The following is a 16,925-nucleotide window of genomic DNA, read 5'->3' on the forward strand; positions in this document are numbered from 1 at the left end:
TTTCGCTTGAGCGCAGGAAGCTTTTGCAGCCAATCAGAAGCTGTGCCTTGGTTTTCAAATGGTTTCAGGAGTCGAACGGACTTCCAGAATGGATTAAGTTCGAGAACTAAGGTTCCACTGTACATCATTTTGATAAACACACACAGAGAGAGAATGCTTTAAAAAACAAAATGATTTAAGTTTTGCAATATGAACAATATTACTTTGTTTCGTAAAAATAACGCACACATACAAAAAAAAAAAAGCCCCACAAACTCCCAAGAAATCTAGAGGAATGATAGTGAGTGTCCAACAAAGAGAGTACAGAGCAAAATATACTACAGAGAAGGTAAAAAACACATACCATCGTGGAAACCAAAGAGAATGTACAAGGTGCCAGCAGGCAATGTAACATCACAGCCTCTATCCTGACCCTCAAACAATGGTGAGTTTGGACTGTGCCAGAGACCAAGGAACAGAACAGAAAGCGGTAGAGGCAAGGGCTCCTCTTTCCCTCCTTGTTAAGCCTTTGTCACCAGCTGAAACAGAAGCTTGGAACTCTGGTACGCTGGGCAGCTGCAAGTTCAAATCTCAGCAGAGCCCTTCTCTGTCTTCTCCTGGTCAAAGCCGGAGAAAGAAAAGACACTTCCTTGTCATTAGCACCAGGGTCCAGCACATCCTGCCTCAATACACCTTCACATTTCAACATATTCAAGCCACACTCTTTTCTACCAGATTTCCGGGCTGCATCCCAGCTAAAGGGATTTCAATCCTCTGGTCCTTTAAATATGCTTCCTTTTCTCCCCCACCCCACAAAGGTTCCCAACCAGAAACAGAACGTTCCTTTACTTCCTTGTCTTCAAATGTTATGGGGCTGAGAGACATCAGCTGCTACTGCTGCAGTCCACCCTGGAAGCGGCTGCATCTTGCTGAGAGTTGAAATTCCATATGGCTGGGCTCCAGGCATGACAATTTCCCTTGGAGATGAGATGGAATGCCATTTGTCAGGTCGACTTCCTTGTTCTATTGCTAAGGGATGCAGCGGAGGGGGGAGCAGCATCTTGGCTCCCCTTGCTGCCCCTCCTTGAGCTTCCGATCACACCTGCTAATAGGGTGCCATGCTGGAATTTATAAACTCTTGCCAGTGCTGCCCTTCCCAAATCACATGGTCTCTCTTAGAGCCTTTCCAGGCAGCAATAAAACCCCTATTTTATTTTGCCAGCCTAGATTCAGAACCAACTTTACCCCAAATAGTGTATGGTTCCGGGGGGGGGGGCATACTTTTGATCAGTGGGACAACTGAATATTTGCTGCTATTTGAAAAAATGGTAATGAAGAAGTGTACCAAAATATGGGGCTCTCTGCTGCAGGGGCACAGCCAGAATCTCTGTGGGGAGGGGCAGGACTTTTGTTGGAGGAGGTGGGGCTTTTGCTAGGGGGGCAGAACGGATGTGATTGGTCAGTTAGTTAAGTATTTCTATTGCTTTACTTGATCTAGGGGGGCAGCTGCCCCCTGCCCCCCCCTTGGCTACGCCCATGCTCTGCTGCAAGGCAGCCTTGTGGGGTTCACCTTTTTCGTTATATTGCATGAGATATCCATTATAAAACAGGAAACATTCAAACTTCTCAAGACTTTTAAAAATGATGTTGGGAAACAAAATGATGCAATAGGACTTTGGATCTTTAAGCAAAGTAATAAGAAATGCAAGGTGACATTTAAGCAATCAAATTCCACGTTGCATTCTACACCCGCTACAGGTGCATTTGCTGGGGATAGATAAAATTGCATTTCCCCAGAATTGTGGCTTGCATGCTGGGAAAAGGAGATCTTCTTGCAACAGGTGTCTTGTCAGTGGATGCCCGGATTGCATTCTGTAACTGTGAAACAGCTGCCTCAGACAAATAGAGTGAAAAACAAATGATCACAAAGACAACCTCCTCTCCTCTGAAGTCAGGCAAAACTGCTGAAGAGGGGCAGAAGCGGAGCTAGGTTAAAACTGCTCAGAGGCTTTGCCAAAACAATTCCTCACTAGAGTTTTTAATTATTTTGCATATATAATCTCAATTTCCAATATTTTATTTGAATTTCTTGTAGAACACTAGGTTTATTTTTCATCTATTTAAAAATATAATTAAAAGAAACAAGCAAAGTTTGTTTTGTAGAAAGAAAGAGAGAAAGAGAGAGAGAGAGAGAAACAGTTTGCCTTCCATCAGCTTTGGCTGGTGGCCCAGCTGTGCCCCTATCTGGACAGGGATAGCCTAACTTTTGTTGTCTATGCTCTGGTAACCTCTAGGCTGAATTACTGCAATGAATTAGATGTAGGTCAGTACCCTGAAGATGATTTGGAAGCTTCAGCTGGTGCAGAATTCGGCGGTTAGGTTGCTCCCTGGGGGCAAAATGGTTTGAACCATATTACACCAATCCTGGCCCAACTGCACTGGATATCAATTAGCTTGTGGGCCCAATTCAAAGTTCTGGTTATGACCTATAAATCAGCTTGGGGCGGCTATACCTCAAAGACTGCCTCTCTCCATATGAACTGACCTGGACCTTGTGATCATTACCTGAGGCCCTTCTTCGTGTGCCGCCTCCATGAGAAGTCCAGGGGGTGGCAACATGAGAAGGGGCCTTTTCTGCAGTGGCTCCCCACTTGTGGAAGGTTCTCCCCAGGGAGGTTCACCTTTAGGCACCAGGAAAAACGTTTCTCTATAACCAGGCCTTTAGCTGTGATTAACGTTCTATGGCTTTTAAAATGTGTTTCTAAGAGGGCAGTTATTTGGTTTGTTTTTGTCTGATTACATATTATGTATTTAGTGTTCTCATTTTGTATTTTTATGTTGAGATCTTAGGATGAAGGACAGTATACAAATTTAATAGATAATAATAATACTTATGAGAAGGGCTACACATATTCTTTGCCAATATAACTCAAACTCTTGAACATCAAAAGCTGAATTCTGTAATTTTATTCCTGTGTCTAAATTTATACTGTTTTTGCTAGGGGAGGGGCAAGGGACTATATAGGAGCTATAATGTCACTCCTGGGATTTATATTCAACCACGCCTCTGGTTTCTGATTTCAGCAAGCACTCCCAACACGCTTCAAGGATGCTGCTATTATTATTATTATTATTATTATTATTATTATTATTATTTATTCTGCCCTATACCTGCAGGTAAAATAAAATTACAATATAAAACCACAAAATACATAGTCAAAATATAAACAGAAACTGCCAAATCTTCACAAACATGAGGACTAGATTGTTTTCCCACCCCCTTATGAAGGTTAGGATTTATAGGAAGCCACACCCAAACCCACATCCTGATTTTTTCCACTGTATTTCTGCTAAATTTTGGCATACTTGTACATGCACTCTTCTTACAAGTATGACCACCACATTTGTCACCAGATTAAGGGTGGGGGATTACACTGCAACCATGAGGAAAGTCTGTAGTTGGCAAAGTTCAGTCATGTGGACAGAGACATTTTAAAATGTCCCTACTACTCAGTGCTTTTTTTCTACACAAAAAGGGTCTGGAACGCAACTTCCTCAGAAGACCCACCCCAGAGCCCCAAGAGGGAACCAGAGGCCGCCTCTGTCGGGGGGCTGGTGGCACGCAGATGCCCCGCACTTCAGCTGAGCAGTTTGCCCTCTCAGGTGACCTGGAGCAACAAGGGGGCTTCCTGGGCAGAGGTGAGGCTCTCCTGCATGCCAGCTGTTAGCTGGGAGGCTGAGGAGCCTCAGCAAAGCCCTGCTGCCCCTCCAGCTCACCTGCCCCTCTCTGGAGCCCCAGGGGGGTCTCCTCACGTGCCGGAGGGGCAGCTGGGCTTTGCTCAGGCTGGTCAGGTCCCTCCCCCAGTTCCGGGGCCCAGCAGAGAGATGCCGGGTTGCAGTTCTGGCGAGTTCCACCTGAAATAAGCGCTGCCACTACTGACTGCATAATGTAAGGATTCACACCACCACATGGCCAGACGCAATGTTGAGTTTAGAAGCGGAAAGTTGTCTACAAGCAGAGACATGCCAAAATGTTATCCCTGTAAAGTAAGGGACCCAAATCCATGTTGGCGATTGTGTGTACAGAGGAAGGTACAGCTGTCATTCCAGATTAATTAATGCATAGTAAGAGATTGTGATGGTAGGTGGTATCACAGCTGTGAAGGTGGGGTGGGGGAACTCAATTGGGACAAAGATGAAACCTATTTCATGACTGCTGTAGTGCTTTAGAATTTAACTTCTCCACCCAAATCTGTTTCTCCTTTCACGGTCAAAGTTGGGATCTCATCCAGGTGTGAGGTCTTCAAAAATTCTTCCTTATATCTTGGAACCCAGAGTGAGGACCAATTCGCTCATACAATTAATATTAACTAACTTAAAGGAGGGAGGCCCACATCACAACCTAGCCTGAGCGCAAGGCCTGAAGGCCAAAGGGAGGCCAAGCCCAGCAATGGAGCTAAAAAGAAATGGAAAGGAAGCCTGTGGATGTTTGCAAAAGGCATTCAAAGACGTGACCTGTGGAGAGTTGAGGGACTGACTGATGTTTTTGTTATTATTTTAATATCCCACCTTTCCTCCAAGGAGCTCAAGGGGGCACAAGTGGTTCTCCCCCTCTTCATTTCATCTTCACAGTAACCTTGTGAGGTAGGCTAGACTGAGAGATAGTGTCTTGGCCAATGAACTTCATGCCTGGGTAAGGATTTGAACCCTGGTCCCTCTGGTTGTAGTCCAACATGTTAACCACTACTGCACTGCACCGCCTTGGTTCTCATGAGACACTAAACCAAACCTTGGCTTAGCAAAAGGCCCCAGCTTCAATCCTTAGCAGCTCCAGGAAGGGCTGGGAAAGGTCCTCGGTTGTCACTACAAGTCAACAGAGCAAGGTGGTTTGATCCAGTATAAGGTAACTTCCAGTGCTAACTGTTCCCGCTGGGATTGCCAAGGCAGGAGGCAAGGAGGTGGATCCAGAGCCAGCAACAGGAGGAGCCAATTCAGTGTGGGTTTGTCCCCATCCACCCTCCTGCGGAGTTCTACCAGGGTGACACGGAGACCAAGGAAGGGGGGGGCAACCAGGCCTGCTGGCAGAGGGGCAGGCAGGCGGGGGCTGGCCAAGGGCAGGCTGAGGTTGCGGGGCAGCCCCCCAGCAATAGTCTCAATGTTCCTTTGTCTGCTGAGAAACCCAAGGAAAATCCGGAGGAAAGAAGGCAGGCTGTTCCAAACAGATGATGTGCACAGTGTGCGGGTCAGCCACTGAGTTGGGGGGGGGGGTGAGTGCAGGGGGGCAAGGGGCATTCCTGTCCAAGGGGCATCTTTGGGGCGTGTGGCTCCTGCTACTGGTAAGGAAGGCAGGAGGGGATAAGGGGATTCCTGCAGAATAAATGGGGGAGGGATGGTAAGGAGAAATTATGTGGGAGACCCGTATGAGACATCAGAAAGGTTTCCTTCTAAGATAATTTAAGAAATTTTAAAATCTGAGAAATTGTGAGGGGGGGGGATGTGAGCGGCTACGAAAGGGGCATCACCCAATGGGGTATCGGAGAACCCGCCCCCCCCCCCCGCGCAACATTTAATCCGCTGAAGGAAAAAGCAGATGGGGAGCGGGGAGTTCCCCGACGAAGAGGACTGATATGGGGGGGGGGGAGAGGCGGCGGCATTTCTCTGCCGGCTGCAATATTCCCCGCGCTAGTTCAGCACCCGCGCAGCCCGGGCGAGGCGGGGGCCGGGGGGGCGCACTCACCCGCGCAGGAGCTTGTGCTGCAGCTGCCCCGGGCGGCGCTCGGACGAGCATTGCAGGCACCACATGGCCGGACCGGCGGGCGGGCGGGCGGGCGGGCGGGCAAGCGCCGCGGGGTCTCAGCCGCCGCCGCGGTTCCTCGGAGCCCCCGAGCAGCGCCCTCGCCGCCGCCGCCGCCGCTCCTCCATCCCTGCCTGCCTGCCTGCCTTCGTGCGGCGCGCCAAGCCGAGGAGGAGCCTGCGCCGCCAGGCCCGCCCTCCTTGCCGGCCCCGAGGGGCGCCGCCTCCCCGGACCCCCAGACGGGCGGGCCCCGCTTCCGCCAGGCGCGCCGGCTCCGCGATGGGGGCGAAGGAGCCCCCTCAACTCCGCGCTGCTCCGGCGGGCGGGGCCAGGGAGGAGCCGGGCTTCGGGATTTGGTGACCCCCCCCCCCCGGTTCGCTCTCTCTCTCTTTCCTGGGATGAGGATTCCGGCTGGGCATTAAAAACCCCTAGTTGTTTTATGCTCAGCTAGGACAGTTTCTAAAAAAGAGTAAATTCCCGCCTGTCTAGCTGGTGGCTGCCAGGTCCCTTAACCCGCTATGGAAAGCTCTGGCAGGGTGATTATTATTATTAATAATAATTAATTAAATTTGTATACCGTCCTTCATCCATAGATCTCAGGGCAGTTCACAGCATAAAAGTACAAGATTTAAAAAGCACAAAATATATAACAAAAGCAAGAACAAAATCAAACCAATAACCCCACCCCCTCCCACAACACATTTAAGGGGTACTGGATGTTAATTCAGCCAAAGGCCTGGTGGTTTAAAAATTCACTTTGCACATCCACAGGGACATCTTCCAGAAATATAGGCTTCTCCACTGTAATAGCTTAAGAAAGCTGCACTGGATCAGACCAATGGCCTTTCTAGTATAGATAGCATCCTGTTTACCACAATGGCTAACCAGTACCACAAGCCAGACAAGAGCCTATAGCACACTCTTCTGCTTCCCACCTCACCAGCATACTGCCTTTGTTACCAGAAATAATACATAGCCATCATACCTAGTAGCCACTGATAGCCTTATCCTTCAAGAATGTGTCTAAATTCCTTGAAGGTCCTCACTACAAACTACAAGAAAGAAGATTCCACCTAAACATTAGGAAGAACTTCCTGACAGTAAGAGCTGTTCGACAGTGGAATTTGCTGCCAAGGAGTGTGGTGGAGTCTCCTTCTTTGGAGGTCTTTAAGCAGATTGATGTTTTCTCCTGGTGCAGGAAAAGCTCTGCATGCTAAATTTTTACCTGTCAGGCTGCTACAAAAGGGAGAGGCACAAAAAAGATGGCAGTCTTACCAAGGAAAAGTATAGCCCAAGCAATCTGAACTGCAGTCTTCTCTTTAGCAGTCTTAAGCTTTGTTTTGTTGCATCTTGTTTCATTGGGAGACACTGCACCTGCTGAATTTCTGCCTGTCATATAGCTCTGTGGTAGTCAGGCCTTGAACTGCTATCCTATTGCCAACTGTAGAAAGCAAGTGGTGATGGGAGGGGGAAGATACACAAGCAGCTAATTAGGGGGGAGATATGGTCGACAGCGGTCTCAGGGGGCAAATTTTGAGACCCCAAAAAAGCAACAGGCAGACAGATCTGACCCATGGGGCCCACATCCCCTGCAGGAAGCCCTGACAGTGCATTTGCACAACACTTGTTCTTGTGCGGGATTCCTTCCCCAGAAGGGGGAAAGTGGAGAATGCACTCCCTGTGAATGTGTGTGAAAGGGAAGTTGCAATTTAGGTTGTCTTCCTCAAGCACCAAAATGTCTGGGGTGAGGGAGCACCCTCAGACAGGGCACTGTTTAATTCTCAAATCATGCCAACATTTTTGGCAAAATGGTAAGTTGGAGGTCATAGGTCACACACTTCAACAGGTAACCTTCCAAGCCAAGACTATGTGCTGAGCTTATTTTCCCTTTCTCATTCATTTAATGCCACCTTCTTCACACCAGGGAGATGATGGGGAGAGGGTTGAAAAGGTAGCCTGACAAGCTTCAATCTTGGGGCGTGGGGGTGGGGGAAAGAAATAATCTGGAATACTATGCCAAGGAAACCATCCTGCAGAGAACAGCCTAGGCTAATCCAGACCACGGAGCCAACTAGACCAGCATCCTTGTTTTCAGCAGCAGCCAGCCCATTTGCCTCTGCAGAAAGTCCCCAAGCAGGAAATGAAAAGGTAACTGCCCTCCCCTGACTCACGGCTTCCAGCTGCTGAAATCAAACATTCTGCTAACTGTGGTGGGGCTTGAGGAGGGTTGTGGGAGGGTTGTGTCAGGGAGGGTTGTGTAGTGGAAACAGGAGGCAGAGCCCTACACAAATGCTATCTAGTCATCTACAGTGCAAAAATTTTATTGTTTTTATTTTCAAGGCTTAGATAAAGGGGGGGGGGAATGGCCATGCTCCTTCCTTCCTCAGCAGCTGGCTCAAAAACAAAATAAAATAAAAGTAAAATGTTCCATGACTAAAATGTCCCCACCCGCCCACACGGTCAGGTGGCAAGTACACTTCATTTGTACATGTAATATTAAATATTCCAGGATATTGGAGGTTCCATGTACCCTTCATGGCTTATTGTCATTGACAGTTCTAATCTCCATATATTCCCAAGACAGGCTGATAACTCCTAGTGCTGCCCAATCATCACTCTCCTGCTGTAAGTTACATGAGGAATTGCAATCCCACATTTTATGGGGGTGTAACATTCTTTTACATTTCTACATCCTGTTATTGTCAATCCACCTAAGCAGACATGACATAGCTGCATAAGCAGGGAAGGGTCAAATCACCTGAATATTTCAGGATCTTCTTAAAAAAATTAAAAATCCATTAAAATATGCACACACGGAGAACTACAATTTGATGACAATGTTGCCCCATAAGTGAATGAACAAAGCATAACTATTACAGTGGGGAAGAAACATAAGCTACTAACCATCACCATGTCTTGTAACAAAAATTTCCACAAGCTGGTTAAGTGTCACATGAAGAAATACTGTCCTCTGTTTGTCCTGAATAAACTGCCTAATCACACAGCTAACATGCACTTATTTATGTGGTTACATGAGATGAACTCAAAATGCTGGGGGGAAATGAACAAACCTGTTCGCCTATGCATACAGAAGCATGCATCTATGACACATGTAACACACACACACACACACAGAGAGAGAGAGAGAGAGAGAGAGAGAGAGGAGACACAAATATATTCACTGATCAACAGTTATGTCTAGGTGCACATACACCTATGATACTCTATGTATGTACTCTCTTCAGCTGTGTGGGTGCTACTACTGTATAAAAGACACTCACATAGGTCCACTCCTGGCCCAAATCTTGTGTGTCTTTGTGAGTATGGAACCTTACCTACCTACACACACACAATGAGGAAGCAGCACGAAACCAACTCAGAAAACTCTCTAAGACTCACAAGCCTTCAGTCATTCCCATGCACACACAGAGAAGCATGAACATAAGCAAGATTGCATACTGTTCATACATATGAGTGAAGAAACACTGACAGGCAGTTACAAGTATCGGGGGTGGGTCAAACAGTCGTGCCTATATAATTGTTTATGTACATACATATACAAAGTGATAAAAACATTCAGATCAATATTGCATTTACCCATGTTTACAACACAAACACCTAAGCTATCACTCCTACAACCCTAAGACCAGATTATTAATCATTGACAATATACAGTTTATCAGATGGAAGCTGCAATCCTATACATACTTACTTGGGAGCAAGCCCCATTGAGTTCAGAGGGACTTACTTCTGAGAAGTCAGATAGGATTGGCTTGTTGAAAAACATATTTTCCTGTTGTGAGCACCTTTTGAGCATTGCCCCATCTATCCAGTCTTACAAGGCTATAAATAAATCCTGGAACATGCAAGTGTGCCATAACACAACATCCAACACACAATCCTTAAACAAATTTCAAAAACATAAACTGTAAAATAACCTGCAAAGATAAAGTGTTCATGTACAAGCAATGCTCTCTCTGCCTTATGCAAATATATAAACAGTGAGCAGAGTGAACCCTCAAACTACTGCAATCCCCTCTCTCTGCACACACCCCTTGCACCCCACTTGCATGTAATGCAGACAGACTATATCTTTCCTTCTTTTCTGTGGCTGAACTGCAACTGCCCTCCCACCTTGTTCCCCATCCTCAAACAACTGACAACAACAGCAACACAGCTAGGAAATTATTGATGAAGCAGAGCAGGCCTTGGATGTGGTTGCCATGGGGATGAGCGGAGGGGGTGAGATGCTGGGTTGCTATGGCTGCTGCAAGGAAGAAGATGGGTACCATCATCATCATAGTGATGTTATGGGAGTTGAGATGCTCAAAAGCTTTAAAAGGGAGGGTGTGCAGCCTGGATTTGTGGAAAGAGCGGCCCAGAAGTACAGAGACACCCCTCCCACATGAGGCTGGACTATGGGAGGATAAGCACGTTTCTGTGAGCAGAGGGAGAGAATTCTTTCTGTACAAATTGAATTCTTCATTTATTTCTGCAATACAGATGAGGCTGTAGCTTGTCCATGAAGTAGACACTTTATGTCTTACACACACACACCCCATTCTGGCACACACAAAGCAGTTGACATATGAGAGGGGAGGTTGGGAAACCCTGGATTTGCGGCCAGTGCAGAGGCTGCAGATCCAATGCCCCTTGAGAAAAGGGAACTTCCACTCCCACCTACAGTTTCCCAGCATGTGTGAAGAGATAGCAATTGAGTGGAAACTGGGAGCCAAGTCTCCTGCTTTTTATGCCTAAGCTCAAGGTCGACCCCCTTAAGAAGGGGATCCTGGAGTCAAAACACAGGGTGGTGGTTTTTTTATTTCTCTATTTTAGCAGACGTTACCTGGCTGTAGAACCCCTCCCAAATGTCACCCCTAAATAGAACAGCAATTTGGAGTCGCCATAATTGTTGCATGCCTGCCCATTGTCATGGCAACAGCTCCAAAATAGCTATCTCACAGAAAGGCTCCAGAAAAGAGAGGGGGGTGTTATGCTGCTCAATAAATAACATTTCGATGCCAATTAACTCTTTTTGCCATTCCAATTGCTGCTGGAGTCGAGATTATAATCACAACTCCTCTCAAGTCACATTGGCTATGGGAGTGAGCACATGTCGGGGATAGTCAGTCCTGGTGTGTCTAGGGATATTATCCTCACCCCCCCATACCGGTGCCAATACAAACACTGACACATGTTCACGAGCATAGGCAGGCGCATGCCTTCTGACAGACACATGGTAACATTAAAAAAACGCACACATTGACTCAACCAACAGCAGAGTCTTACTAACAAACCACACACACAAATATCTAAAGCTGCATATTTCACTGATGCATCAACAATATGTGCAACAAAATATAAAAGGCACAAACTGTGCTATTGTCAGGAGAGTCAATGCAAAGACATCTCACTGAACATACTCCACTGTATATTCCAATAAAGCATCAAAATCTGTATCAGTGGTTCTCAAAGGATGTGGCACGTCACATTGGTGTGGTAGGAGAGGATGACAAGTGTGGCAGGACGATTCAAGGACAAATTGTTTGTTTGTTTGTCACCCATCTGACTGAGTTGTCTGAACCGTTCTGGGCAGCTTCCAACAAATTAAAACACTGAACACATAGTATCAATATATATATAGATATAGATAGATAGATAGATAGATAGATAGATAGATAGATATAGATATAGATATAGATATAGATATAGATATAGATATAGATATAGATATAGATATTATTTAGAATATGGATTGACATTTTTTTCAAAATGAGAGCAAAAGCATCAGGTGATACTGAGGACAATCCTAGTTGTGACCCAGAATTGCCGTTTGAAGAGAGGGCTTTGTCTATTCTTCTACAGTTCACCATGACATACTGTTGCAAACAGGAATTTTCAACTCTGACAAATATGAAAGATCAGAAAAGAAAAAGGCTTATTTGTGTTGATGAGGAGATGAGAATTTGTTTGCCTCAAATTAGACCTAATATACGTAAACATATTTACCCAGCAAAAGCGGAATACCTCCAGAAAAAAGCACTGCTTAAGTGAGAGGCTCCTTTATAATTATATATACCTTTACCTTATATAATAATAATAATAATAATAATAATAATAATAATAATAATTTATTATTTATACCCCGCCCATCTGGCTGGGTTTCCCCAGCCACTCTGGGTGGCTTCCAAAAGAATATTAAAATACTGTGATACATCAAACATGAAAAGCTTCCCTAAACAGGGCTGCCTTCAGATGTCTTCTAAAAGTCTGGTAGTTGTTGTTCTCTTTGACATCTGGTGGGAGGGCGTTCCACAGGGAGGGCGCCACTACCGAGAAGGCCCTCTGCCTGGTTCCCTGTAACTTGGCTTCTCGCACTGAGGGAACCGCCAGAAGGCCCTCGGTGCTGGACCTCAGTGTCCGGGTAGAACGATGGGGGTGGAGATGCTCCTTCAGGTATACTGGACCGAGGCCGTTTAGGGCTTTAAAGGTCAGCACCAACACTTTGAATTGTGCTCGGAAACGTACTGGGAGCCAATGTAGGTCTTTCAAGACCGGTGTTATATGGTCTCAGCGGCCGCTCCCAGTCACCAGTCTGGCTGCTGCGTTCTGGATTAGTTGTAGTTTCCGGGTCACCTTCAAAGGTAGCCCCACGTAGAGCGCATTGCAGTAGTCCAAGCGGGAGATAACCAGAGCATGCACCACTCTGGCGAGGCAGTCCGCAGGCAGATAGGGTCTCAGCCTACGTACCAGATGGAGCTGGTAAACAGCTGCCCTGGACACAGATTTGACCTGTGCCTCCATGGACAGCTGTGAGTCCAAAATGACTCCCAGGCTGCGCACCTGGTCCTTCAGGGGCACAGTTACCCCATTCAGGACCAGGGAATCCTCCACACCTGCCCGCCTCCTGTCCCCCAGAAACAGTACTTCTGTCTTGTCAGGATTCAATCTCAATCTGTTAGCCACCATCCATCCTCCAACCGCCTCCAGACACTCACACAGGACCATCACTGCCTTCACTGGTTCCGATTTGAAAGAGAGGTAGAGCTGGGTATCATCCGCATACTGATGAACACCCAGCCCAAACCCCCTGATGATCTCTCCCAGCGGCTGCATGTAGATGTTGAAAAGCATGGGGGAGAGGACAGAACCCTGAGGCACCCCACAAGTGAGAGCCCAGGGGTCTGAACACTCATCCCCCACCACCACTTTCTGAACACGGCCCAGGAGGAAGGAGCGGAACCACTGTATGACAGTGCCCCCAGCTCCCAGCCCCTCAAGACGGTCCAGAAGGATGTTATGGTCGATGGTATCAAACGCCGCTGAGAGATCCAGCAGAACTAGGAAACAGCTTTCACCTTTGTCCCTAGCCCGCCAGAGATCATCAACCAGTGCGACCAAGGCAGTTTCAGTCCCGTGATGAGGCCTGAATCCCGACTGGAAGGGATCCAAATGGTCCGCTTCTTCCAGGCGTGCCTGGAGTTGTTCAGCAACCACTCGCTCAATCACCTTGCCCAAGAATGGAAGATTTGAGACTGGGCGATAGTTGGCCATCGTGGCCGCATCTAAAGATGGTTTTTTAAGAAGCGGTTTAATAACCGCCTCTTTCAGCGGGTCTGGGAAGGCTCCCTCACAGAGAGAAGCATTCACGACCTCACGAAGCCCATCGCCCAGCCCTTCCCAGCTAGCTTTTGTAAGCCAGGATGGGCAAGGATCAAGGAGACAGGTGGTTATTATGTGACCTTATTATGTGAATGATTCATGTTCCGACGTAGCTGCATTGGTTTATACTTTCTAGATGTCCCATGATCATACAACAAAATACGGTAGTTGTGTTCTATGTTATAAATCAAGCCCTGCCAGGAGTTTTCCAATGTATTTCCCTTATCAATAAAAAAAATGGTGTAATGCAAGCAAATTTTACCCTGAAAGTGTGGCCCAGAGAAAACAGTTTGAGAATCACAGACATATATTCAAGGTGCAGAACCAGAAACATAACCACTTGCAATTTATTAAATAATGCACAGATCTGACAGAAACATGGGATACATTTATGGCAGTTGGGCATATCAACCTCTATTAAATACAGAATACCCAACGCTTAAGGCAGTGCAGCTCCAGCTTGCTGGGTGACAAACAATGAGAGAGAGATGCCTCCCTCATGTCCCGTTTATGGACTTCCTAAAGGGGTTGGGCTGGACATGTTAGAAAAAGGATTCTGTACTAGATGGACCTCTGGTTTGATCCAACAAGGGCTTTAGGCTCTTCCATGCTGAGCTCTGTGACTTACCATTAATAATATTTCACACTGATCAAATACTTTGAGAATTCAAAATGCTTTGCATAGTTTAATGGTTTGATGTGCTCAAAATGCTGCTCAAAAGTTATTCTGATTTCCGCCATGCCACAAATGAAACAAGACCGAGTCTGGCTTGTTGTGTCACTGAACCTCAACTCATGCTTTTCTCTCTCTGTAAAGTCACAGAGCTAAACCACAAGCAATAACTAATGTTTTCATATACCAATAATCCTAGGGGACATCCTTACACTGAACTGAGACAGGCTAGAGAAGGACATTAATTTCTTCGTATCAAACTGCAGGTCAACTGAAATCCCACCAAAACCTTGGGATTAAGCCAAGTTGTTAAAGTCAATATAAACATGTGTGAAAAGAGAAATAGACTCACTAGAGAGATAAGAACCGACCCCCCCCCCCCAGGCAGGACCTGCCGCATCTTCCAAAAAGTCACTTTAGACCACCTTTGGTTGCAACTCTTAATTTATACCTCTCTTCCTGCCACCTTCAGCTTGGTGTGTTCAAAAGGAACTCCTTTTGCTTACCCAACAGAATCCTTGTGTTATAATCCACATAAGGCAGCAGCTACAGATCAGGTCACAAGGTGTAGGGGGTGGTCCTTCTCCTCCTTGCTGATCAGGATACAGAACAGGAAGGGCTATTGGTCACTAGCTGTAGGACATTCCTGCTTGAGCAGTTTGTGCTGGGGAAGGTTTGCTTCAGTCTAGCATCTTATTAGTTGGGTGAGCACTTGCTAAACTCATCTGACATGATTGAATAGGCTTAACCACTGGCCAAGGAGAACAGCCCCCAAAGAGTCACCCACAATCCAGAATTTCCACACCTAGCACGCAAAACACAAAGGCCATGTCATCTGTCACACCCACACTATAAATAGCCCAAAGTTTCTCTCTCTTACAAACACTGCATGCACAATTACTCTCACACTGGCACAGCCTAACAAACTCCTAGTATCTGTCTTAACTATGGAACAAACCCACAAGTTCTGGTCCCAAACCCCTTCCTTTGCTCTAAACTACTAGACCCTGTTTTTCTCCCACAAGAATGAATAGTCAAAATAAAAAAAATCCTTCCAGTAGCACCTTTAAGACCAAGTTGGTCTTAAAGGTGCTACTGGAAGGATTTTTTTTATTTTGACTATGGCAGACCAACACGGCTACCTATCTGTAACAAGAATGAATAGTGTTCATTTGTTTTCACTACTGAAGTGACGATATGTTCTACTTTATAGAGAACAGTCCTTAATTGGAAGGCATCCTCTTTTTGAAGGGCTATTTTAAAGATAAAGACCCATGCAACAGAGAGCACATGGGCAGCAGCAGCCTTAGCAGGCACAGAGGTTACCTGGTTGCAGTGGCCACAGTCTTTTCCAGCAGGGAGGGATGCATTGTAGGATGGCAGTTCTTTGAGAACAGAGGGCTGGACTAGATGGACCTTTGGTCTTATCCCACACTGCTTCTCTTATGTTCTGATAGTAATTATTTTTACATTTGTATCTATACATAAATATTAGCATATTCATATTTTATTCACATCTGCACTCTTTTCTCCTCCATCTGTGTTATCTTTTTGATAATGCAGAAGTGGCCTGCTCCACTTTCGCTTGCAGATGGGGGCCCCCATGACTGAGTGCTCCCGCATGCCAAAACTCTCTCTCCACCAGCAGCGCTGACTTGGGCCCCAGACTGTGGGTGCCCAGTGTGCACGTGCCATGCTGCAACGTCATGACGTCCCATCGCATTGTGCAGAGCAGCCTTTAACCTAGAGCCTTTTCCTGGAGTTGGGACAGCTGCCCAGGTACTAAAACCAGGTGTGCTCAGAGCAGAGCAGGCCAGCTACAGCTCACAATAACTGCTCAATGTTTGTTGTGATTACAGACTTCAAGCTCTCCTTTGCTGCCAGTTGGTCCACTGCAAAGAAGATAAAGGTTCTGTATCTTGATCTTCAACAGTTCTGTCTCCAGCTCTGAGAGCAGAAATAATGTATTAGGGAGTTGAGTTGCTATCTTTTTCCCCCTGTCAGAGCACCTCTGCCTTTAATGGTTACACAAGAGACAAATTTAGCATGTGAAATTCTTCCCAATATGCAGCTGTTGAAGACATAATGTGGGGGGCCTTCATAGCAGCCTAGCATACAAAAAATTATCAGGAGAAGCTTTTCTCCGCCAGCAAAAACATCGCTGCTATATTTTTGAGTTTTAAAGGTAAAGGTAAAGGGACCCCTGACCATTAGGTCCAGTCGTGCCCGACTCTGGGGTTGTGGCGCTCATCTCCCTTTACTGGCTGAGGGAGCCGGCGTTTGTCTGCAGACAGTTTTTTCGGGTCATGTGGCCAGCATGACTAAGCTGCTTCTGGTGAACCAGAGCAGCGCACGGAAACGCTGTTTACCTTCCCGCTGGAGCGGTACCTATTTATCTACTTGCACTTTGACGTGCTTTCGAACTGCTAGGTTGGCAGGAGCAGGGACCGAGCAACAGGAACTCACCCCGTCGCGGGGATTCGAACCGCCGACCTTCTGATCGGCAAGCCCTAGGCTCTGTGGTTTAACCCACAGCGCCACCCGCGTCCCATTTTTGAATTTTAGGCTACTGTTAAAAAGCTGCAGAAACAAAGTCATTCTTTTAAAAAGTGGGAACCCATCCCCAGGTCTGGAAAAGGAATGGCGACTAAGAGGGATGGGGCAGCTGTTGAGCCTCTGGGAGGCAACATAGTTCAGGAGCTGGCACCTCAGACTTAGAATTCCTGAATTCAAATCCCAGTTCAGTATGGTAGCCTTGGGCACATAGGAGCCAACTCATAGGGGCCGAGGTCCCTTCATCCCCTAATAAAATATATG

General features: G+C 46.6%; 1 protein-coding gene across 12 annotated transcripts in view; it reads right to left on the reverse strand.

The window, feature by feature from the left end:
* Positions 1-16,925, reverse strand: part of IQSEC2 (IQ motif and Sec7 domain ArfGEF 2) — a 168,088-nt gene that overhangs the window by 40,070 nt on the left and 111,093 nt on the right. The window contains exon 1 of one of the 12 annotated variants that reach the window (XM_080987305.1): positions 5,717-5,819. The exons of the other annotated variants lie outside the window; for them this stretch is intronic. Coding sequence (XP_080843431.1) covers positions 5,717-5,781 — 65 coding nt within the window. The 5' untranslated portion in view covers positions 5,782-5,819. Of the gene's footprint in view, positions 1-5,716; positions 5,820-16,925 lie in introns of those variants that run through there. 12 annotated transcript variants of the gene reach the window in all.

The sequence above is a fragment of the Podarcis pityusensis genome (genome assembly GCF_964106645.2).
Source record: "Podarcis pityusensis genome assembly, chromosome: 17".
Lineage (NCBI taxonomy): Eukaryota > Metazoa > Chordata > Lepidosauria > Squamata > Lacertidae > Podarcis > Podarcis pityusensis.